The sequence below is a fragment of the Globicephala melas genome, chromosome 10, assembly GCF_963455315.2.
Source record: "Globicephala melas chromosome 10, mGloMel1.2, whole genome shotgun sequence".
In the NCBI taxonomy this organism is placed as follows: Eukaryota; Metazoa; Chordata; class Mammalia; order Artiodactyla; family Delphinidae; genus Globicephala; species Globicephala melas.
Genome location: NC_083323.1, coordinates 10,984,345 through 11,009,665, shown reverse-complemented (window position 1 = coordinate 11,009,665; position 25,321 = coordinate 10,984,345). Strand labels below are relative to the sequence as shown.

The window sequence follows — 25,321 nt, the reverse complement described above, 5'->3', positions numbered from 1 at the left end:
CTAGAGGCCAGTGTGGGAAGGAAACAGCCCGGGAGAGGGGGCTGGGGAAGCCAGTAGGGTGTTCAGAACTTTGGAGGCAGACAGGGCTAGAAGTTTGGACTTTCTCCTAAGTGCAGGGTGAAGCAGTTAAAGTTTAAGCAGGGAATGGTGTGATCAGGTTTGTAACGTGACAGCCCTGTAGGGAGGATTGGCTATGGCAGGCCCGTGTAGGCCCAGGGATCTAGGGATGAGGAAAGTACAGCCCAGAGCTCCAGGAAAAGGGGAAGACGGAAGCATAAACCAACCTTCACACTCTAATATGACACAAGCACCTGTAAGCACTAACTTCGTTGGGGGAACCAGGGAGGCTTCCTGGAGGAGGTGGCTTCTGACCTGGGCCTTTGGGAAGGTAGGCAAGGTGGAGGCCAGCACTCCAGGCCTAGGGAATAGGTTGGGTAAGTCTCAACAGTGAAGGGGTGCAGGCTGGATTTGATGAGTCAGTGGATGTGAAGTGACTCCTCAAGGTTATAAGTCCCCATGGTGGCTGAGCCAGCACAGGGACCCGATCTCTGATGGAGAGGAGGTCTCTGATGCCCAGCTGAAGCCTGGCCCCAAGAACTGACATCGAGGAAGTCCCCAACACCCCCCACATCAGTGCACTCCTGCATACCCAGTGTCAGCGGGTGCGCACTTCCCCACTTGTGGTAGAGCTGGGAGGTGAGGAAGAGGAAGTGTGGGCCACAGGCCAGCCCCAGAGGGCCTGGGGGAGGAGCCTCTTCTAGAGTTGAGAGAAGCAAGGCTGGGGTTTCCCTAAAGGCAGCTCCTGACGACTCCTGGGACCACAGCCGAGACGCAGGGTGGCTGGAGGGAAGTGAGGGGCAAACTCAGCCTGGGCCTGGCTGGGAAAGAACCTCCGCCACCCCCTCCCCTGGACCACTGACAGCCATGGCCACGGCCCAACAGCTGCGTGCTGAGAGGTGAGTGCAGGGGCGCTGCCCTCCCGGGGCCTCCTCACTCTTCCTGGCAGGCCTTGGGGGATGGAGGCCTGCCCTCCTGCAGCCCCTTATCAACGTCGAAAGTTGAGAGACTGGAGTTGAGTCAGAACCCAAATACTCAGAAATGCAGGCTCTGAGAACTGTTTTAAGGAAACTCCAAGTCATGGCTCACCTCCCTCAGGCACGGATGAAGACACTGAGGCTCAGAGAGGGGAGTGACTTTCCCAGGGTCACGCAGGAGTGGGTGGTAGAGTCTGGACGGGAACTCAGGTGTCCTGGGGCCCAGGCTGGGCCTTGCTGCTCCACACTGTTCAGTAATGGCTTTTCATTTTCTGTTCAGACAGAGGCGTAGAATCTGGCTCTTTTCCAGGGCTTGTCTCAAATATCACCTCCTCCGAGAAGCTTTCCTTGATAGCCCCCTCTGAACACTTGCCCTGTTTCCTTTTCCTGTGTAGTCCTTACATTGCAGGCATAATAGTCTATACTCAACTCATTGGTTTTCTTTACCACTGGCTCCCCAATTAGAAGCAAGTCCCATAGGGTATTTATGTCTTTTGATAACTGCTATATCCCCAGGGTTTGAACAATGCCAGTACAGACTAAGTGCTCAGTAAATGCTGGTGAGTGAATGAATGAAGGAATAAAGGCATGAATGGACCACTGAGCTGGAAAATGTTCTTAGATCCTTCTGGTCCAATCCTGTCACTGTATGGGTGAGGAAACTGAGCCCCCAAGGAGAATAAATTACTTACTGAGGGTCACATGGAATGAATGGCAAGGCTGGGGCTCAGAGCACAGCCTTGTCAGGGCCTCGCCTCGTTTCTCAGGAGACACTTTCTGGATGTTTCCTCAGTAGCCAGGCCTGTGCTCCGAGCTCTAGGGGGACCTGAGGACACAGGGATTGGCTCCTGCCCTCCTGGATTGGAACAGCAGGTGACACCAGCAGGTGACATCAGAGTGTGGTAACAGTGTGGAGGTGGCTCTGCGGGTCACTGGAGATGGGCTAGGCTGCTCTGGGCCCAAGTGGGCAGCAGAGGGCCTGTGGGGGAGTCTGTGGCTGGAAGTGGAACCCGGGGTGGAATTCCTGAAGGCTTGTGTGTATGGCGGGAGGGGCAGCAGAAGCAAATGCTTGGAGGGTAGTTCAAGAGTGGCCTTTGAGAGCCACAGAGGGTGGTGCTCGGGGCTGGGGTGAGGTTTTCCCACCAGATCCCAGCCCCTCCAGCCCACGAGTCCTCCCTGGAGACTGGGCCTGGCACGCCAACCCAAACCTTCGGAAAACAGCTGCTGTTTGAGGCTGGTGGTACTTCCTATTTCTCAGAGCACGTGGGTCAGAGAGAGGATGACCAGAGCCGGCCAGCCGGACAGTGTGTCCCCTCCCTCCCGCTCCCCGTCCCTTTGCAGATGTCCTTGGCCCTCCACGGAGGAAAGGCGCCCTGCTCCCCTCCTTCATGGAGCTGTAGAGCCAGGCCCTGGGGTCTCTCAGCCTCCCTGCACCTGGATGCCTGTCTGAAAGTGAGCCCCGATGCTTGAGGCCGAAGCGGAGGATGTGATGGGAGGGCAGTAGATTTCTGGCAGTAGGACTTTCTAAGACCCGAGACGTCTAAAGATGGAAAGGACTGCCATGGGGGGAGGGAGTTCGCTTCCCACAGACATGTTTAGAGCACCTACTGTGTGCAGGCAGCACAAAACCTGAACTAGCTGCTGCCTCAGGGTCTTTCCACGCCTTACTCAGCCCTTCCCGTGCAGGCCCCCAAAATGCACTTCTCATGAACGATATGAATCTATGGACTCTGAGTTGACTTCAGCTCAGAGGGGTCCCGGCTGAGGTGTCTAGCGGGCAGCTATTCTAGTGGGACTTGCAGCCGGGTTTGTTGCACCCCTGGCGTCGCCCTGATACAGCAACTTCCAGGCTCAGCTCCCCGCACCCAACCCCCTGGCAGCCAGGCTATTTCCATGTGGCGCAAAGCAGACTTGTTGAAAGACAGACACAGGGAGTGGCCTTGCGTCTCCCTGAGTACCTACTATGTGCCGGGGCTGTTCTGGGCCCTGGGGATGCAGCAGTGAGTAGGGTCCCTGCTCTCGTGGGGATTCTCCAGCTGTGCTTGTTACAGATGTGACCTCTGAACCCTCCAGGGATGTAAATACTTCCATGGTCCCCATTTTGGAGTCGGGGAGAGGCCAGAGTGCAGAGAGGAGTCTCCCCAAGGCTGCTGACCTTGGTGACGGCAGAGCGCGAATTCAGGTCTTCATCTTTCACCTGTGCTCTCCCGCCCCATGACACACAGGTCTCCCGACGTAACCCCTTCCTCACCCCACCACCAAAGGGTGAGGCTCAGGGGCCCTTCGTGAGCAGGCCCTGCCTGTCTCGCTGGCTTCGTCCCTCATAACGTGCCTCCTCTTGCATGGCTGGGGGTCTTTGCACTCACTCTTTCACTTGCCTGTCATCCTGGGGCCAGGTCCTCTTTACTTCTCCCCCTGACCTGGTGCCACTTCTTCTGGGAAGCCCTCCCTTACCATCCTCGATCTGAGCGCACCTTGTCCTATATACACAGGACCCCTGATTCTCTCTCTGATAAACGTCACCCTCGTCTTAGAATTTTCTGCTTGCCAAGCTTTTTTGCCCACGACTACCAATTCGTTGAGGGAATACAATAATGGCCAGACTCCTGCTGCAGCTCGAAACATCGTGGGCTTTTCCTTCACAGCTTCTAGGACCACTGAAATTAGGTAATTATTTGTCCAACTCCTCCACTCAACTATGAGACCCAGGAAGGCAGAGGCCATGTCCTCATGTTCTTAACAGGGTCTGAGCTACAGTAGGTGCTAACAACGTTATTATTATTATTCTGGATGCGGTGACTGAGGCTGGGAGGGAGGGGCTGCGGTTCATCTGAGTTCACGCAGCAAGCTGTTGGGAGCTTTCAGACCAGGGCCAGTGCAGCAGTGTTTGGGAACAAAATTCTGGAGCCAAATCCCAGCTTCTTTACTTACTTGGGCAAGTTCGTTAACCTCTGCGTGCCCCAGTTTCCTTGTCTGGAAGAAGGTGACGCTGTCTTAGAAGGCACCTGGTGCTCGGTGTGTGCTCAGGAAATCGTTAGCTGTAGTTACTATTACCCAACCCTCCTGATTCCCCGGAAGGGGCCATTTCTACCTCTCTGGTTTCTTCCTGCCCCACCCCCATCCTACTGCAGGTGAAATACCCAGGAAGTGCACAGTCTCAGGGGAGAAAGTGGAGGAGGAAGCTTCTCCCATGGGTGCTACCACAGGACATGTGTGGAAAGTGAGTGGGGAGGTTGCCAGCCGCCACCAAATTGCTCTGGAAGTGCTGGGGATTTCCTCTTCCCGCCCTCTGGCACCCTGAGTCACCTCCCCGCCAGCCTCCAGAGTCCTGAGGTAGCCTGAGACCCCAAGCAGCCCAGGTCACGTGGGGACCAGCAAGGGCTGGGACTGGGTGTGTAGACTTTGAAACCAATATCGACTGAGGTCCCAGCCAGCTCTGAGGCTCGGCCGGGGCAGCCCTGCCCCCCACTCCCACTCTGTTTCCCAATCGCTGCAGCAGTAACAGGATTGCTAATTGCTTCTCATTTCCTCATCTGTTCACAATCGGCTGGACTCAGAGACCCCTAACTGTTCCTTCTCCATCTCCTTGGCGGTCCCTTTCCTCTTCCTCCATCTGCCCCTCTCAGCCCCCTCCTCTGCTCAGTGATTGCTCTTCCCTGGGGGTCTTAACCAGCAGTCACAGGGCAGATGGTTTCTACCACTCCCACTCCAGTGGGGTTCAGCCCCACCCACGCTGAACTCCAGAGCCACACGCCACCTTTTGCCAGACCTCGACCTGTGTGCCCAAGGGATCTCTCAGATTAGCATGCCCCAAACTGAGCCCATCAACCAGGCTCCCCCCCCCACCCATCCTGGTCAGAATACGGGTGACATGTGGGTGTCACTCCTGACACTGCCCTTTCTTTCATCTCCACGTCCAAACCGTCTCCAAACCCTGCTGGTCGTAACTCTGGAATGACTCACAAAGTAGTGGTGTGTCTGTCGGATATGCATAAGGCTGCAGAGAACAGAGGAACTGATAGTGGCTGAAACAAACAGGGGTTTATGTTTTCACATAACGAGAAGTCCAGACATAGAGGTCACAGCTGGTTCTGCAGCTCAGTGACTTCAGGACCAGCGTTCCAGAGATTCCTGTGATCAGTCTCATGGTTTTGCCTCATGGATGCAATGTGGCTGCTGCAGCTCCAGATGTCTCACCTGCTTTCCAGGCAGGCAGAAGGGGAAAGGGCAGGAGACCATGCTAGCCTTGTCCAATCCTCTGGATCTTGAAGTGAACACTCTCCTAGAGGCTGCTACAGCCTCTAGGTTTCATTGGCCAGAACTGCTCGTAGGGCTGCTCCTAGCTGCAAGGGGGTCTGGGAAACAGCAATGGGATTAGTATGTTTGGCTCAGACCAATGGTCATCTATCACCTTGGGGCTAGGCATTGCCACCCTGAAAAAAAATGGAGCTTGATTAGCAGGAAGAAGTAGGGGACACAAAAATGGAAGAGTGCCTGCCAAGGGTGGTGTCCCTTGTGTCTGTCCTCTCCTCCCGTCGCCACTGTCTGGCTCAGGGACACATCTTCTCTCAGCTGGACCCCTTCAGGGCATCCTAGGGGCGCTCTGTCCCTTCAGTCTCTGCCCTCCTTTTCCTCTCCATGCAGCCACCCCAGATGGCCTCCTAAAGCCGGGGTCCTATTGTGTTTTCACTCTCTTCTGAAGCTTTACATGGCTCCCCGTTGCCTATAAAACTCCTCAGCTCAGCACTGGAGACCCTCCTCAACCTGGCCTCATCTGCCTATTCAGTCTCCGATCACACCAGACTCCAGCCACACTAGACCTGGAACCACTCCTGGGGCCTCAGACCCTTAGCACATGCTGTTCCTTCTGCCGGAAGGCCTTTCCCCCTCCCCGGTCCTACCTGGTGGACTCTTATTCAGCCTTCTAGACCTGGCTCCAATGTCACCTGCTCTGTGAGGATTTCCCCCCGGGTATAATGAGCCATTCTCCCTGGGAGGTGTGTGTTGACTTTGTTTACCCCTGTGATCCAGGGCCTAGAACAGGGTCTGATAGGCAGGGGTGCTTGATTCCCTGTTCCCGGATGAATAACGCAGCCCCAAAGCGATTTGCTAGACTCTCCTATGGCTGTTGATATATGGCTCCGATTCCAAATGCCTTCACTGTCAAGGTCTGGTCTGTGTCGCTGCCTGGCACGAGAGGGGTGTTGAACAGGGTAATGCAGGTACACGGGTTCACTTTGCACGGGGCCTCACACCCAGGGGCCACCCAACACAGCAGGGTGATGACCAGGGTTTCTTCTCCTCCCGCCTCCCTCAGCGACTTCAACCAGCTTCCCGACGACATTGCCACCTCAGCCAACATCGCCGACATCGAGGAGAAGAAAGGCTTCACCAGCCACTTTGTAAGAGACCCCTGGACCTTCACCCTCTGACCTCTGAGCCTCCAGCGCTCTCCTCTCTTCACTTCTATCCCAGGGGTTCTCAACAGGGCGATTGTGCCGTCCAAGGGACGCTTGGCAGTGAATGTCTTGAGACAGGTTTGACTATCACACTTGGGGCAGAGCGTCTACTGCCTGGAGTCCGGGGATGCTGCTTCACGCAGTGCGGTGCACCGGACAGTCCCCACGACAAAGAATTACCTGGCCTCACATGTGATACCAAGGTCGAGAAATTCTGCTCTGACCCTAGGACCTGTGGACCTCTCCCCTGCTCTGGCCCTGGCCTGCGATGCCCCACTCCCTGGTCTGCAAAGCCCCACCCCCTGGTCTGCAAAGGCCCACCCCCTGTCCTACGAGGCCCCACCCCCTGGCCTATGAGGCCCCACCCCCTGGCTTGCGAGGCCCCACCCCCTGGCCTCTGTCCTCCTTAGGTTTTTGTCATCGAGGTGAAGACGAAAGGGGGGTCTAAGTACCTCATCTACCGCCGCTACCGCCAGTTCTACGCCTTGCAGAGCAAGCTGGAGGAGCGCTTCGGGCCGGAGAACAAGGCCAGCCCCTACACCTGCATCCTTCCCACGCTCCCAGGTAGGCCACCAACGGGCTGCCCCAGGATGGAGCGGCGCCCGCCAGCCTCTCCTCCCAGTTCTGCGGGCGCTGATCGGTGCTTCTATTTTAGCACAAACCCTTCTATTTTAGTGAAAACCGTTCATTTAGTCCACGGCCCCCCTCCTGCCAGCCATGGGCTGCCACCTCTGGCTCTCCGGACTTACAGCCCTTGACCCCCTGCTCTCCAATGAGCGTTACGGCCGCCCTGCTTCAGCGATCCACCGCCAGCTTCGGAGCGCATCAGCCCGGGCCTCTCCTCTTCGAGACAGGAATCCCCGTGTCTCCCACGTTAAACACAGACTCATCTTCCAGCCCTCCCTCTGTCCCCTGTGGGGGAGCTGCCCTCTCACTCCCCAGGTCCCCGCGGCTCCCCCTGCTTCCCTGCTCTGCTGGGACGCTGTGGGCGCGCACCTCTGCTTTTGGACAGTCCCCTCACCGCTTGTCTCCTGACCTGCCTCCCCTGCTCCGTCCTCACCTTGGACAGGCCCAAACCTCTGGCTTCTCAAGGCCAGCCTGCATGAGCCCAGCAGGAGAAAACTCCACCAGAGTGGGGGTTCGGGTCCACGGAGTGGTCTTGGCTGTGCCCTGCACACGCTGCAGGCTGCATCCAATCACCGTTCCCCTAAACAGCAAAGACACTTCCTGACCTTCCCTTCCTCAAACTCCAAACCCTGCCTCCAGCTTGCTTTCCTCTCTGCCTCAGCCAGTGCCCGAGGTTCCCTGCCTCCAGTGTCCAGCATCCAGCCCCAGGGAGGAGACTGTCTCCCAGGGGTTCGCCCATTCCCTGGCCCCGCCCCGCCCCCTCCCCCTCTCTGAGCAGCAGGGAGGAGGGGTCCCTCTTGATCTCAGCTGACCTCTCCTCCCTGTAGACTCACCTTCTCCTTTATCTTCTGATTCTCTGCCAGTCCTCGCCACGGGAGGGCTCGGTTCTCTTCCGTCTTTAAACAAGCACGTGTCCTAAGTGGGCACTCTGGCCACAAGCCTCCTTGAGCCCCGAGGCCCCTCAAAGATCTCTGCCTCCTCTGGTGCTCCTTGGAAGGCGGGCATCCTCTGTACCGTCATCCTCAGTTCTGTCTTCTCACTCCCCCATAGGCAATCTGACCCGTGCCTGTGATTTTAACTGCCCTTTTCTGGCTACTAATTCCCCAATGTCTCTCTCTACCCCAGACCTCAGACGCTACCCTCCTTACACCGCCAGACACCAGCCGGTGTGTCTCACAGGCAGCGGGCAGCAGGAAGCCGACCCGTCTCACATTTGCTTTCTGGGGGGCTCTCTGGGTGGGCAGTTCTCCCAGGACCCCCACCTGAGGCTCCTGGAGAGGACATTTGTCTTTGGTCAGCCGTCATCGCTTTCCCTTTCCCCGCAAACACTCTGCCTTGCTTGTGAAGAATGATTCACCCATCCACTGCACAAATATTTATCGATTTGGGCATTATTCTACACCATGGTTCCTAACCTTGGTGACATATTGGAAGTACCTTGAGATTTAAAGAATCCTGATGGGCTTCCCTGGTGGCGCAGTGGTTGAGAGTCCGCCTGCCGATGCAGGGGACGCGGGTTCGTGCCCCTGTCCGGGAGGATCCCACGTGCCGCGGAGCGGCTGGGGCCGTGAGCCATGGCCGCTGAGCCTGCGCGTCCGGAGCCTGTGCTCCGCAACGGGAGAGGCCACAACAGTGAGAGACCCGCGTACTGCAAAAAAAAAAAAAAAAAAAAGAAGAATCCTGATGCCCGAGTCCCACTCCCAGAGATTCTGATTTAATTGTTCTGGGGTGAGTCCTATGCAATGAGATTTTAAACGCTTCTCAGGTGACACGAATGTGCAGCCGGGGTGATGAGAACACAGCTGTGAGCATTGCAAAGATCCTGTTCTCTCAGAGCGAAGAATTGTGTGTGTGTGTGTGTAGGAACAGGCAATACATAAACAATTAAAACAAGAAAAATATCAACTGGTGATAGTACAACTCAGAAAATGCACGTTGGATGGTGGCCACCGCAGCGCTGTGGGAAGAGGAAAGGGAAAAGCGCTGAGCCAGTGTGGAGGGTTCCTGGCCCGGGTGGGCAGCTCCGGGCCCAGAGGCCACACTCTTGGGTCAGATTCCCAGGAGAGCTCTTTGTGTCTCCTCAGCCAAAGTCTACGTGGGTGTGAAACAGGAGATCGCCGAGATGCGGATACCCGCCCTCAACGCCTATATGAAGGTAACAGAGGGGCCAGGCCAGGGGGCCCCCTGGGAGGGCCCAGGATGCTGAGAATGGGCGGGGCCCAGGCACCATCCCTGGGCATGGCTTTGGGAACTAGGGCTGGCTCTTCTGCTCTGATGGTTCCCATCTTCAATCCTTAAAGGCCAAGCCTAGGGAGAGAAACAGGATGTGTCCTCAGGGTTCCTGGGGATGGGACAGGAGCAATGGAGAAAGTTCAGAGAGCCACACTTTGAACTGACAAATCTAATGGCTGTGCCGGGTGTCCTGGTACAGAGGAGAATAGGATCCAATGCCTGCCCCAAGGTCCCCGCTGTCCAGGGGGAATACAGACAGGTGGGTCATGAAACCATAAAGGGATACGGTCTGTATAACAAGGGCACGGCAGACCAAGGCCCTGGCTTTGTCACATAGCACCTTTGTATGAACAGGCCACAGGCTGGATTTTAGTTGCATGCATGGGCCTTGGATGGATGCCCTTGTGTATTCCCCAACCTGTAAACTGTCTACCTCCTCAGAGGACGGGAACGCAGAGGAAGGAACATCTTAAAGGCAGAGAGCCAGGCTGGTCAGGAAAGACCTTCCACCCATTAGAGCTGGGCAAGAGAGGGATAGTTTTCCTCGTGAGGTAGTGAGCACCCTATCACTAGAGGCATGCAAACCTTGGCTTGATGACAACCTTAGGAAACTGGGGCGAGAAGCCCTCTTCATAGCCCAGAGGCATCGTCACAGTGAGGCCTCCCTGTTCTACTCTTACGGGAAAAGAGCACCGAGCTAAGTGCTCTGGTCTTTGCTCTGACACTGAGTGGGTGATTTAGGGCTATTTGCTCATTCTGTCTAGGACTTGGTTTTCTCACCTATGAAATGGAGCCGCGCCCCCAGCTCTCCTGTCTCACAGGAGGGGAGTGATGTTGGGATCTATTGAGAAAAGGACAGGAAGGTGCTTTGTAAACTGTGAACCTGCTTCCAGAATGTGAGAGAGCATGACTCCTAGTGGAATGAGGGGACCCCAGGAGTATAAAGGGGGTGGGGGAGGGAGGAGGTGGCCGCCTGCCCTCCCCAGTGGCTGCAGGAATCCTGGGCTCTGGGCAGAGGAGAGGTAGGGTGGGAAAGCCCACGGGCTCCAGTACTGGAGGCATCTCCCCTCCAGGGGGCGCTGTGACAGCTGCTCCTTCTGCGCAGCCGGCGGCTCCACTCTCCTCCAGCGGGGCTGGAAGGGGGGAGCAGGGGCTGTGGAGCTGGAGCTCTTCCATCCACGCCTGGTCTTGGCAACCAGCAGCCTGAAGGATCTCATCTCTGCCTGTCTGTGTCTGAGTGGGTTCCTCGAAGCTCAGAGGCCAATCAGTACTATGGTAACCTCACCCTGGGCTTGAAGCATTCAGAGACGGGGAGCTCACTACCACTCTCCCCTGACCCAGGCTGCTCGTCCATTGTCGGACAGCTATTAGAAAAGCCCGACTCCCTGTGACTTCTACCCACCGGTCGCACCTCTGTGCTCATGAAGAATAGGGCTCGCGTGACAATGACAATTGCCTAGAACTATGTGGAGTGCTCTGACTGGCAACAAGGAGGCTCTTGATATATATTTATTGGATAAATAAATAGGCTTATTTAATTCCCTCAATAACCTATGAGTTCAATACTCTTATCCCTATTTTAAAGTGAGGAAATGGAGGCACAGAGAGGTAGAGTCACTCACTCAGTGTCACAGAGCAGTTAGGTAGGTAGGATGGGATTTTTTTTTTTACATCTTTATTGGAGTATAATTGCTTTACAATGGTGTGTTAGTTTCTGCTTTATAACAAAGTGAATCACTTATATATATACATATGTTCCCATATCTCTTCTTTCTTGCGTCTCCCTTCCTCCCACCCTCCCTATCCCACCCCTCCAGGCGGTCACAAAGCACCGAGCTGATCTCCCTGTGCTATGCAGCTGCTTCCCACTAGGTATCGACCTTACATCTGGTAGTGTACATATGTGGTAGGATGGGATTTGAACCCACATCTCTGTGACTCCAGGGTTGTGCTCTTATCCACTGTGCTGTATTGTAATAAAAGTAACAGCAACAATGATAATATCCAGCTTGGATAGGGCCCTTGCTAGATGCCCAATGCTGTTCTAAGTGTTCTGCACGTATTCAATTATTTAATCTTTACACAATTCCACGGGGGAAATAATATCACCTCCATTGTATTAATGAACATACAGAGGCACCCCTGCTCCACGCCACCCAGATGGGCGGCAGAGCTGGGATGCTAACCCAGGCATCACCCGGCTCTCTCTGTGCCCTTGAGCCCATCTCTGGGCTGGCCCCCTGCCCTCCCTATAGGACAACCGTGTCTTTTCCAGGCTCTGCGTTCCCAGTTCCTCTGGAGAGGAGTTCCTGCCCCTCCCCATGCTGCTGCCCCCGTGGAATTCTCTGAGGGGGTCTGGGTGCCTCTGGAGCGGTAGCGCTCAAAGCCAATCACAGTGCTCCTGGGGACCCGTGCAGCGGGCAGCTTGGGGGAACCCTGGCAGGTCCTGGGCACTCTGCATCCTCACAGCCTGAGGGTCGTTGCATTGTGGTGGGTGTAACCAGCATCTGATTGAGAGTCCCGACCCCACCACTTCCTAGCTCTGCCCACCGGCCCGGGCAATTTCTCACCCTGAGCCTCAGTTTCCCCAACTGTGATATGAGATGAAGTATCAGGAAGCATGTTTTTAGGCTGTAATTCCACTAACTGTTGTTAATTTGGGTTATTTGGGGGAATACGTCCCCCACCATTGTCTCGCTTTGATGTAAGGGATGAGCCTTGGTGGCAGACGGCTCTGGGTGTCACTCGCTAGGCTGTGTGGCCCTGGGCAGGTCCCTTCACCTTTCTGGCCCTCACTCCCAGGTTATTGTTAGATGGAGCGAGGTCACACCGTGGGGCACTCAGTGCAGTGCCTGGACAGTCACCACCACATCACGTTACCTGTCGTCACCGTTATTGTCATGTCTGAAGGCCTTTGGGTCTTTTCCAAATGAACTGTTCTCAAGCTAGTTGGCCCCCTCCTGACCTTGAACCCAGGGGCAAACCTTGTGACGTGTTACCCTCAGCCTACCGAGATTTTAAAATATGTCTTACTTGTTATCAGGCAGAGGACAATTAGTGGAGAGAGGTGGGCCCAGCATGGGGGACGGGGATGGAGCAGCTGGGCTGCGATGTTGAGAGCTTTCTGCTGACCACCCCACCTGTCCTGCATCCTCCCCAAACGCAGCACCTCCTCAGCCTGCCCATCTGGGTGCTGATGGATGAGGACGTCCGCATCTTCTTCTACCAGTCGTCCTATGACGCGGAGCAGGTGCCCCAGGCTCTCCGACGGCTCCGCCCACGCACCCGGAAAGTGTAAGTGACCGGCCCCTGTGCCCTCATCAGCTAGAGCCCTGGGTCACTTGCTCCTAATCAGGCGCTCTGTCCCAGAGGCCTCTGCGGCAAAGGCTCTTATTTTCCCTGAAAGAAGCAGGGAGTAGAGACCGGGTCTATACCTAAGCACTCCAGGGTGGTTTGGCTTGTTAGGTGAGCTTGGGAAATCAAGCGTAGGGCCTAGAGGACAGAAAGCGTGTTTGACAGTAAGGGCTGAAGGACAGGGGCTGGGCCCTGTCTCCCTGGGGAGAGCTTGGTGCCTCACAACCACTGGGGATGGTCCGAGGGCTTCTGGTGCCTGGGGGGAGTGGGGAGGAGGGAAGGGAGGAGGGATCGTTCTGTCTGCAAACACTCCTCCCAGCCTCCCCCGGGATGCCTTGTCCCTGGTTAGTTTTTTTCCATGGGGCCGGCGGTGGCTCCTTCGTGTATCACACTGGTCCCCAGGAGGCGCTGCTACTCACTCCCTTATTCCAAAGGGCCCGCAGCTCCCTCCAGAGCCTCCTAAGCTGGAAAAAGTCTTCAAAAATCCAAGCCACAGAAATAGGGCTGGGCTTCCAAACAAGAGGTTGCTGGTGCTAGGAATTCCAGGGCAGGGCTCCTGAGCCCCGCCCTCCCACACAACTCCTCCCTCCTCCCTCTGGCCAGTATCTCTGAGCGTCCTGTCTGTGTGGTGCCTGGCCATCTCCCCTGTGCACCCAGGCAGGTGTGCTCTGAATGCCAGCTGTGCCCCACAGCAGCCCTGTGTCCTGGGGTGGAGCTCAGCACTTCTTGAAGCCCATTTCCTCAGCTGAAAAATTAGGGGTTGAGTGTGGGAGTAATGTGAAAGGGCTGGCAAGCTGTGGCACTAAGCAAATGTATATCTGAGCCTATGCCTCCTGGTCCACAGAAGGGGAGGCAATCCTCCTCCAGGGCAGTGGAAGCTGTGGGGAGTGTGCTGGTCCAGAGGAGCAATTGTAGCTGCATCTTTAACACCCTCTCCCTCCCCTGCCTTTCCTGCCTCTGCTGAGGGTCTCCTCCGGGCACAGAAGCAGGAGAGGTGACAAGCCCCTCTTCTCTCTCCACAGAAAGAGCACGTCCCCACAAGGCGCCGGCTTTGACCGCATGGCAGCTCCACGAGCGGAGGTACCTCACCACTGGGCAGCAGCCTAGCTCCACCCTTCAGCCACTGAGCCCGTCCTGCTGGCGCCTGCTGTGTGCCCAGGATGCGGCTGGGTATTGGGGGGGGTGTGTGGAAGGACCCACAACCGTGGCCTTGGACGCCTGAGGACTCCCAGCCAGCTGAGGGGAGGGCATGTGAGGAGCACACAGAGGCAAAGGGGAATCCACCCATCCATCATTCATTCAGAAGCTCTGCTGGGTCAGCCCTGCCTTGGGGACTGAAGCTTCAGAGGTGACTCAGACCAGGCCCTGCCCTCAAGGGGCTCACACAGCTCCCCAGGGATGCACCCTTAGAAATGGGCATTTCAAAACCAGTGTAGTCAATGCCCTAGGGGTTTGGGGGCATTGGAGTCCCCAGTGAGGCCTGGGGGATGGGGAGTTGCCCAGTCCATGGAGTCTTGCCCCTTCCCTCTCATGCTTATCCTGGCAGGCCTGGAAGGAGCACCATTCTGGAGTCAGGGAGACATGGGTTCTAAACCCGGCTCCTCCGCTAACAAATAGAGTGGCCTCAGACTAGTCACTTATCCTCTCTGAGCCTCAGCTTCCTCATCTGTTAAATGGGATGCTGAAGCATGTAAAGCACTTTAGCAGGAGCTCAGTGAATGTTCCCTCCCTCCCTCCTCACTCCACCTTCTCCCCAGGCCCTGTTTGACTTCACTGGGAACAGCAAACTGGAGCTGAATTTCAAAGTTGGAGATGTGATCTTTCTTCTCAGTCGGATCAACAAAGACTGGCTGGAGGTAAGGTTGGAAGTGAGGATGGAGGTGAGGATGGAGGTGAGGTTGGAGATGAGGATGGAGGTGAGGATGGAGATGAGGATGGAAGTGAGGTTGGAGGTGAGGATGGAGATGAGGATGGAGGTGAGGATTGAGGTGAGGTTGGAGGTGAGGTTGGAGGTGAGGATGGAGGTGAGGATGGAGATGAGGATGGAGGTGAGGATGGAAGTGAGGTTGGAGGTGAGGATGGAGATGAGGATGGAGGTGAGGATTGAGGTGAGGTTGGAGGTGAGGATGGAGGTGAGGATGGAGATGAGGATGGAGGTGGGGATGGAAGTGAGGTTGGAGGTGAGGTTGGAGGTGAGGATGGAGGTGAGGTGGAAGTTAAGTTGGAGGTGAAGTCACTTCAAGTCTGTGAGGGGATCAGAGAACATGGAGGTATCTGAGAAGGCCCCAGGGAAGAGATGCTGTCCAAAGATAGTCCTGGAGACCTGGGCAGGTGGATCGGGGAAGCCTGAGGAAGTACAGCTGTGTGTGGCTGGAGCAGCAGGTTCTGAGCCTAGCCTTGCCTTTGGTACTGACCCCAACCAACGGTCGCTTTAGGCAAGTCAGTTAACCTTCTGAGTTGAATTTCTTTGTCTATAACAGGGTATCTCAGCCTGTTCACTATTGGCATTTGGGGCCAGGCAGTTCTCTGTTGGGGGGCTGACCTGTGCACTGCGGGGTGTTTAGCGGCGTCCTTGGCCCCCATCCACTAGATGCCAGTAGCACCCCTCCAGTTGCAACAATCAAATGTGTCCCCAGACCTCTGGCCCTGGGGGGCAGAATCACACCCAGCTGAGACGCACTGTCCGTAATCTGGGGTAACGTTACTCACCACGCAGGGAGCGAGTGAAGGTGATGAGGGAGACTTGAGCTCCAGAGTCTGGCGTGACATCCTAGCTCTGTTTTTAACTAGCTTTGCAACTTTGGGAAACTTACTCAACCCCGTGGTTTCCTTTCCCATAAATGGAGACAACTAACAGTGGCCGTTTCTTCACAGGTTTCCGGGAAGGGTTGAAGGAGGTGCCGCTGTTCAGGGCTCGGCCCATAGGGGGCCTGTGTGTGGCATCTTGGCCATGCTTTGTCCCTGCACGCGGCAAGCGTGACCCATACAAGGGTTCATAGCATGACTGGAGGTGGGGGATGGGGGGTCACCGGGTGGGAGGCCCTGGCCTGGTGCCAGCCTTTTGGATTAAGTCCTATAGTTATGAAAGGCTCTCTTTTCTCGGGGCTCCTGGGGGGTGGGGTGTGAAGGAGGTCATGGCACAGGAGGCAGGGCCAGCCGCCGGGGGTCCTGGAATCATTGAGGGAAGGGGAGGGTCCCTGGCATCCAGGGGCTGGCGAGGAGTGTGGACCAACCGTTGGTCTCGCAACTTGGCGGTTTTGATTTTACGCCAGTCCCGGAGTTCTGTCTCAGGCAGTCTACAAGCTGTTACAGCTGAGGGGTATTGCTGGGTCATTCTCCAGAAACAGGAAATGTTTGTTGACTTCTTGTTTTCTAGAAAGTTCTATGAGTCAGTATGGTGGCCGACTTCTGGCCTCAGATGGAAGGGAGGGTTGGGGAGGAGTGAGGGTAGTACCTCAGCCTCAGTTTATACGTCTGTAAAAGGGGGCGGAAACAATATGTCTTCCATAGTATTGCGAAGATTAAGAGAACAGGTGACAAAGCACAGGCAGTGGCTGGGTCTTGGATGGAGTTTAGGAGAGAGGCCTGGCTGGAGGGAGATTTCTGGCTGTCTGGTCTAGAGCAGATGGAATCCGTGGACACATGAGTGACTTGGCCCCACCCCTCCCCCCACAGTTTTCTCCCTGAGCGCCTACCACCACCTGAGTCCCCGTGAGGTCCACCTGTTTACCTGTGCCTTGTCTGTCGCCCTCCTCACACTGGAAGCTCCAGGAGGGAGGGCAGGGATTTTCATCCCTCCTGAGTGCCCAGGGCCTGCTCCGTAGCCGGCACTCAAGAAGCCTTTGAATGAATGACTGAGTGAATAAATGACTGAGGTGAAAGCAGCTTTCCAGATCAATTCAGGTCTTAACTTGTTCTAAAATGGACGCCTTGGGGTGAACAGCTTGGTGACCTTGCCCACTTTTTCTCCTCCCTCTGCCTGAGGGGACCCAGAGCTCATCCGCCTGTCCTGTCATTATAAAGGGGCGGGTCCCCGGGGCATGGCCCCGCTGCCTCTGCTGATAGCAGGCAGGGCAGTGCCTTCTCCCCCTCCCGCCCCCGCAGGGCACTGTCCGGGGAACCACAGGCATCTTCCCGGTGTCCTTTGTGAAGATCCTCAAGGACTTCCCGGAGGAGGAGGACCCCACCAACTGGCTACGCTGCTACTACTATGAGGACACCATCAGCACCATCAAGTTAGTGGCCTGCTGGGAGGGAGGGGCCTGTCCAGCCTCCCTGCCCCTCCCCACCCCTCCCCCACCTCCATATCACATTCTGGGCTCTAAGACCCAAACCAGATCGCATGTCCCCCCACCAAACACACACACTTAAAAGCCCGCAGGGGCTCCCAGCGCCCTCCGGATAAGCCAAAAGGCTGTCACGGGGTGTCAGGGTCCAGCACGACCTGGCCAGCCTCATCCGCCTCTCCCCCTTCCAGCCTGCGGCCTCCTCACCCCTGCCCCTTGTCCCCTTAGGGACATTGCAGTGGAGGAAGACCTCAAAAGCACCCCACTCTTCAAGGACTTGCTGGAGCTCATGAGGTGAGGGGCTGGGGTGGGAGGCACTGGGGGCGTCAGACACCCTGGAGGAGAGAACAGAAGGGGAAACAGTGCGTTCAGGGGCTGGGGGTTCTGCATCTACTTCACCTTCTTGTTTTATCCACAGCCCAGCCCTGAGGGGTGGGTGTCGCCTCTCCACATTAGAGATGAGTGGGGGGCTGCAGAGAGGTAAAGGGGCTTACAGTTTGTGGGCCTGGATTTGCTAAAGTCTCTCTAGGTTCAAAACCTTGGACTTGGACCCTCCGCCCTCAGGGAACCACCACCTCCCAAGATCCAGTTGAGTTATGAACCGTTATTTTACAGAATGGAAATAGCATCGTTATATTCCTGACTGCAAAAGCGATATCTATTCATTATTTTTTTAAAAGAATGTCAGAAATCACAGAAAACGTAAAGAGGTGAAATCCCCTCGCATTTTGCTCCCCTCATTATCTGACACGCATTCAGAGCTCTTCAGCACACACCCCACCTGCACCCCGCTCCCCCTTAAATATTATTTAATTGGCTGCACAGCATCGATCTGCGGATGCACGGTAACTAATGTAGCCACATCCCCTTCTGTTGCCATTGAAGTTATCTTCCACTTTTTTACTACCGTGAGCAGTGCTGGGATTCACATATTTGCTGACTTGCCTGATTATTTCCTTAGGACGACTTTCTAGAAGTGAGATTTGGGGATCAAGGTGTTTGCAAGTCTGATGGGGCTTCTGACCCATTTTGTCAGATTACCTATGGAAAATTGGATGGCTTTTCGCCCATCTACCTGCACCCCAGGTGGGACGGTTCCAATCCTTAAAAGGTTCTTCTCCATAGCCACACACAGGGGCTTTTTTCTGCTCTACTCTGCGCCCGGCAAAACCCACTCTTCTTCCCTATGACGGTTCTTACGTCTTCAGCACATTGATGCACAAGACATTTCAAGCTGCACCACTAATTTGTTGTGAAAGTCCCGTTGTCCCCTGGAGGTCTCAGTTTCCCCATCTGTATAGTAGGACGTTGGACCACTCGGATGACAGGGCTGGTGTCCAGCTCTGACCTCTTCTGATTTTTAGATCCCGGCCCTAAAACTCCCTCTGTCCCCTCTCCCTACCCCCACGCTTAGGCCTAAGGCCGCTGGACCTTTCCTGAACCCTGATCTCTCCCACCCAGGCGGGAGTTCCAGAGGGAGGACATCGCCCTCAATTATCAGGATGCCGAGGGGGATCTGGTTCGGCTGCTATCAGACGAGGATGTGAGGCTCATGGTGAAGTGGACCCAAGGTCTCCCCTCCCAGAAGCACCTCTTCCCCTGGAAGCTGCATATCACCCAGGAGGACAACTACAAGGTCTACAACACGGTCCCCTGAGCCAGCGGCCTCCCTGGGGCAGTGAGGGGACACCTAGCAAAGAGCCCTCGGAGAGGATTAGGACCAAGAAAGGCTGGGAGCACGGGACACACTTCCTGGTTCTGCACCAGATGGACCTACTGGCCTCGGCTTGTACCATCTCTGCATTTGGTCTCTGAATTAAATAAACCATTTCATCTCAAAGTGCTGGACTGAGGAAGATAGTGTCTTTTGAAGAGAGAGAGGAGAGAGAGGAAAATACCCATTAATGAGCATCACTGAGGGGTCATTTATATACGGAATGGGGCCCTGGCTTTGGGCCGCTAATCCAGCTGCCCTGTTCCCTCGCCCTGTCCCCATGTGTGGTGAAACCCAGCGACACTCGTGTCCCTTCTGGTCACTCCCTTTTACGCCCTTTCCCAGGAGTGGCCGCCTGACTCACGGAAGTCATACTCCCCCGGGAGCCCTCTGGGTCAGGCCAACACCAAGCCCTCTGCATGACCAGGGTCAAGGGCTTCCTCTGCCTTATTGCTGCTGCTCTGCAGAGGGGCAGAGACCTGGGTCGTGGTGTTGGTGGTCTCCATTGTAAGTAGGGGGTGAGCGGAGGGAAGACTCTGGCCCCACTGGGGAGGAAGAGGAAGCAGAATGACGGGATCTTCCTCTGTGAGCTGAAGCTTTTTCTCTCCTAAGCAGCTAAAATGGCAATAGCTATCACCTCCAGAAGGGCGGCAGGAGGAGCTTGGCGGACGCCCCTCCCCAGTGACACAACCACTTAACTGATGAAAGATACTAAAAGCCAACCATTGAAGGTTTCTGGAAATTGTTCTGAGGGCATACAGGAAGTGGAGAAGCGTTTATTCTAGAAAAGCCTACTAAATCTCTAAGAACAATGAGTCTGTGGCATTTGAACCTCCATGTGCTCCCCTCCCTTCCCCATCCCCTGCTCCATGTGATGGAAACTGCTCCAGATGCGCTATCCTGAGTGAATGCAGCCAAGAAGATGGGGGACCCCTCTCCCCTCAGCTCCCCGCCGTTTGCCATTTCAGCCCCAGAAAGGGCAGGCGGCCAGTGCCTCTCATCCCCACAGCCCTGTGTTGTGGAAGCGCTATTCCAGGCCATCACGGCCCCCTACATCTGTGTGCTGGGGCCGCCATAACAAAATACCACAGGGATGTCCCTGGCAGTCCAGTGGTTAAGACTCCACGCTTCCACTGCAGGGGACACAGGTTCGATCCCGGGTCAGGGAACTAAGATACCACATGCCGCCCAGCGAGGCCAAAAATAAAAATAAATAAATAAATAACCACAAACTGGTGGCTTTCACAACAGAAATTTATTGTCTCACAGTTCTAGAGGCTAGAAGACTGAAATCAAGGTGTCTGCAGGGCCACGCTTCCAATGAAGCCTGCTGGGAAATCCTTCTTTGCCTCTTCTTAGCTGCTGGTACTTTTCTGGCGTCCTTTGCCATCCCTTAGCGTGTAGACACCTCACTCTAATCCTCCATCTTCATGTGTGTCTTCGCATTTTTCTTCCCTCTGTGAGTGTCTGTCTCAGTGTCCAAATTTCCCCTTTTTATAAGGACACCAGTCATATTGGATTACAGCCTACCCTGATCATTTTATTTTGACTTAATGACCCTATCTTCATGTAAGGTCACATTCTGAGTCACTGGGGGTTCATATCTTTTGGGGGAGTACAATTCAACCGTAAGAATGCACTAGAAACATCTGTTTAAGAATCATTAAACAGGGCTTCCCTGGTGGCGCAGTGGTTGAGAGTCCGCCTGCCAGTGCAGGGGACACGGGTTCGTGCCCCAGTCCGGGAAGATCCCATATGCCGCGGAGCGGCTGGGCCCGTGAGCCATGGCCGCTGAGCCAGCGCGTCCAGAGCCTGTGCTCCGCAACGGGAGAGGCCACGACAGTGAGAGGCCCGCGTACCGGGAAAGAAAAAAAAAAAAAAGTCCTTAAACAGACCATGCAAACTATGTACCGGCAAATTCAATTGTTTGGCTTCTAACATGTTGCCTGAGCAGACTCGCTGAGGGACCCTGCTGCTGCAGAGCATCGAGACCCTAGAGAGCACACACTCTTCAAAGAATCATGAGCCCGATAAGAAGTGGCGGGGCTCTCCAATGACCCTCCCACCCCACCACCCACCCCCACTGAAGAAAAATCCCATGAGAGCTGGGGCCAGAACCCACAGCATCTGGGAGGTTGTTCCGGAATATGCAAAGGCAGTGCTGCTGTTAGAACGCTGAGCCCCAGGGGAGGCCGTGACATGGGGAGCCTGGACCAGGGGCTTTGGGGTTGGTCAAGGTCTGGGGATAAGGGCTGAAGTGACCCTGAGAGAGTGGTGTCCCCGTCTCCAAGCAGAAGCAGAAGAAAGTCCCCTCTGGAGTAAAGTGTCCCCAGTTGAGGCTAACAGGAGTCACTCAGATTAACATGAAGCAAAAAGGGGACTTCCCTGGTGGTCCAATGGGTAAGACTCCATGCTCCCAATGCAGGGGGCCCGGGTTCGATCCCTGGTCAGGGAACTAGATCCTGCATGTGTGCCGCAACTAAGAGTCTGCATACTGCAACTAAGAATTCCCCGCACCACAACTACAGAGGATTCCGCGCACCACAACTAAAGATCCTGCGTGCTGCAATTAAGACCTGGCGCAGCCAAAATAAATAAATATATAAGTAAATAATAATTTTAAAAAAAAGATGGGAACTTCCCTGGTGGCGCAGTGATTAAGAATCCGCCTGCCAATGCAGGGGACATGGGTTCAAACTCTGGTCAGGGAAGATCCCACATGCCACAGAGCAACTAAGCCCGTGCGCCACAACTACTGAGCCTGTGCTCTAGACCCCACGAGCCACAACTACTGAGTCCATGTGCCACAACTACTGAAGCCCGAGTGCCTAGAGCCTGTGTTCCGCAACAGTAGAATCCACTGCAATGAGAAGCCCGTGCACCGCAAGAGTAGCCTCTGCTCGCCGCAACTAGGGAAAACCTGTGTGCAGAAACGAAGGCCCAATACAGCCAAAAAAATAAATAAATAAATTTATTTTAAGAAAAAAAGATGAAGCAAAAAGCTCCTAGTCAAAGATCACTGACTCTGTGAGTGACAATAGGCAGTGACAATAAATAATAGCTTTAGACCCTCAGGGTCTACAGATTATTGAACTGCGTGACTAAAATGTTTAAAGAAATGAAGGATTAACTCATAAAAATGAATGAGCTAAAGTGAATGACCAGGCAGATTTGCAAAAGAAAGATGGCATATATATTGAACTTGTACATATACCTATGTACAGGAGTATGTGTGTGTACATCTGTTGAAACAGAAAACCCAATGGATGAGTTGGATAGTATTATATATTACACACAGGTGATGAGAAAATTAGTGAATTGAAAGATAAAATCAGAAATTCCCCAGAATATAACACAGAGAGACAAGTAGTTGGAGAGTATGAAAATGGAGTTGAGATAGGAACAATAGAATGAGAGTTTTTTAAAAAATCAGAGTCTCAGAAAGAGAAAATACAGAGAATGGCAAAGAGGCAACATTTAAATAGACGGCAGATGCACTGTTTCAAAACTGATGAAAAACTTAAACCTATGGATACATGAAGCATGTCTGGATAAGCTGGATCAATTAAAAGTGGTCACAACTGGCTGCAATATTTCAAAACTACAGAACATGGAAGTGCAAGGGAAGATCTTAAAAGCAGTCAGAGAAAAGTGACGATCGCTACAAAATAACAACAATTAGAATGAGAAGTGGACTTTTCAACAGCATCAATGGAAGCCAAAGCCAATATAATTGTATCTTCAGATTTTTGAGACAAAATAACTTTCAAACTAGAATTGTATGCTCAGTAAAACTCTCTTTCAGTAATGAAGGTGAAATGAAGTCAAGTGTGGATACAAACTGAGGATCTGCCATCGAGATACCTGAACTACTCTGTACGTCAGAAGTTAACACAACACTGCAAATCAACTATACTTCAATAAAAAAAAGAAAAGATACCTGAACTAAAAGTATCGTTAAAGTACATGCTTCGAGAAGAGGGAGAATGGCCCTAGAGGGATAGTCTGAGATGCAAGAACAAATGATAAACAAAAAGGTGAACATAAGTTTTGGACTTGTGTTGACTTAGCTAAGCTGGAACTATATTTCCAAGAACTTCCTTCCCTGCATATCCCCCAGGTTAACGTGGGCCAGAAGAGACATTTTGCAAGAGACTTTTAGAAAGCAAATGTGAAGCAGCAGCCCTTTTCAGTTCAAATAAGAAATGCTGTCCAGACACACCAGACAGCATGGGTAACCAGAGAAATATCTCCTGACTGATTAGTAACTGCTTGTACCAGAGGCGCATATTCAGTGCAGGGACGGGCGGAAAACAAACAAACAAAAACACTGGTGAGATGTTACCATCCTTCCTGGAAAAATGCTACGCATACCCCCTTCCTGACCTTCTAATGAAAAGCAGTGTTTCACATGAAAGAATGCTCAACATTATTAATCATTAGAGAAATGCAAATCAAAACTACAATGAGGGCTTCCCTGGTGGCGCAGTGGTTGAGAGTCCGCCTGCCAATGCAGGGGACACGGGTTCGGGCCCCGGTCCGGGAAGATCCCACATGCCACGGAGCGGCTGGGCCCGTGAGCCATGGCCACTGGGCCTGCGCGTCCGGAGCCTGTGCTCCGCAGCGGGAGAGGCCATGGCAGTGAGAGGCCCGCGTACCGCAAAAAAAAAGACATTGTAAAGCAATGGAAAAGAAAATGGTGTGATATTGGGACAGGGATTGACAACATAGCAACGGAGCAAAACAGACAGCCCAGGAATACCATGCGTACATGATTTTTGATAGTGATAGAAGTAGCTTTGCAGATCTGTAGGGGAAAGGAGGAAGAAAATCAAAGAATGGTACTTGGGCAAATTGCTCAACTGTACGGAATCCCAAACAAATGAGACTGAATCCGTAAGTCAAACAATTCCCAAAGGCAGTTTTAGATCTATTAGATTGTAGGAAAGAAAAGCAATGCTTTGAGAAGATATATAGAATACTACCTATCTAATCTTGGAGTAGGGAAGACATTCTTCAATAAAACAAAAATAAATATTAATACATTTGACTACGTTCTGTCAAACAAACAAAGTTCTGTTCATCAAAAGATGCATGGGAAAAGATAAGGCAAAAACTAAAAGATATTTGCAAGATGTATAAATGACAAAAGATTAGTATCTAAAATATTAAAGAATTCCCACATCTAGAAAAGAAAAATACAAACAATTCTATAATATTTAAAGTGAGCAACAAACATGAATATGTATTCCACCAGGGAGGAGAAAATAAAGGGCGAATTAATATATGAAAAGATGCTCAGTAATAATAAGAGGAATGTAAATTAATTCAGTTTCTTTGGAAAACCATCTTCCATTATTTTGGAGAGTTGAACATTTGTGTATTTTATGATCCAAGAGTGAACTCTTGCATGGGACCAGGAGACGGCAGCTCTCTTTGCAATAACTGCCAACAGAGGTTATCCATCCAAAACTCTCGTCCAGAGAATAGTAGTTTCATTCGTTGATTAGAGCACAATGGTGAAACACACAGCAACACAAATGATGTTTAGAAACGTAACTGAATGAAAAACATCAAGTCTCAGAAGATAGGATTCTCTTTTTATAAAGCTCAAAAACTATGAAGAAAAAATAGCAAACACAAAATTCAGGATAGAAGTTGCTTCCGGGAGGGAGGCAGGAAATCCATAGGGGAGGAAGACAGTTGGATACAGATGGTGGGTAATGTGTCGCAGTACTCAGGGTGTGAGTGGTAGGTTCACAGCTGTTTGTTATACTTTGTAGCTTACACACATGTTACACATGTTCTTTTCTATGTACCACTAAGACATTAAGGGTATATTAGAGGTTAGAAATGTAAGAGGGGGAGGGATAAATTAGGAGGTTGGGAGTAACATATACACATTACTATATATAAGATAGGGAACCAACAAGGACCTACTGTACAGGACAGGGAACAATACTCAATATTTTGTAATAACCTCTAAGGGAAACAAATCTGAAAAAGAATATATATATTCACCTGAAACTTTGCTGTACACCTGAAACTCACACAACACTGTAAACCAACTATACTTCAATTTTAAAAAGTTTAAAAGTCAGTTTCCATGGGAGATTCATATTCTTCAGTCTTCAGAACTTTGCGTTCATTTTGTATTAATTAATTATTTGATCTATTATGCTAAGAGAGCATTGGCTCCCTCCCTTGGGTCAATTTGTACATTTTTGGACATGAAGAGAGACAGATCAATTCTTACTCTCCCGGCTCCAGAATGGCCATGGCAGGACTGAGGGCTGACATTTCCTGTCTCTATAATAATTGGAGGAGGATGATTTTCTGAGAGGGAGTGACTTCTATGCTTTGCAGTGCCCAAGGCTGCAGTCCGTGAATGTGACCTTAATATGTTTTCTCAACTCTTCTGGCTGACGGACGTGATAGAAATGGGGTTTTCCGGGATGAGGTTGTGGATTGGTGAGCCTGGCCTTGGAGAAGAAAGACCAAGGCAGGGATCCAAGTAAGCGCTGTTGTGGCGAGAGACTTGGAACCCTCTTCCCAACCTGTAAACTTTGGGACTTTCCTCCTTTGAAATTCTGCCTAATGTTCCATTTCCCCAGA

General features: G+C 53.0%; 1 protein-coding gene across 1 annotated transcript; it reads left to right on the top strand.

The window, feature by feature from the left end:
* Positions 1-747: 747 nt before the first annotated feature.
* Positions 748-18,820, top strand: NCF4 (neutrophil cytosolic factor 4). Its single transcript, XM_030856086.3, has 10 exons — positions 748-956; positions 6,352-6,436; positions 6,904-7,057; positions 9,205-9,275; positions 12,519-12,646; positions 13,729-13,786; positions 14,464-14,562; positions 16,811-16,941; positions 17,221-17,286; positions 18,454-18,820. The coding sequence occupies exons 1-10, from the start codon at positions 925-927 to the stop codon at positions 18,647-18,649; spliced, it is 1,020 nt and encodes a 339-aa protein (XP_030711946.1). The 5' UTR covers positions 748-924; the 3' UTR covers positions 18,650-18,820.
* The last annotated feature ends 6,501 nt before the right edge of the window (positions 18,821-25,321 follow it).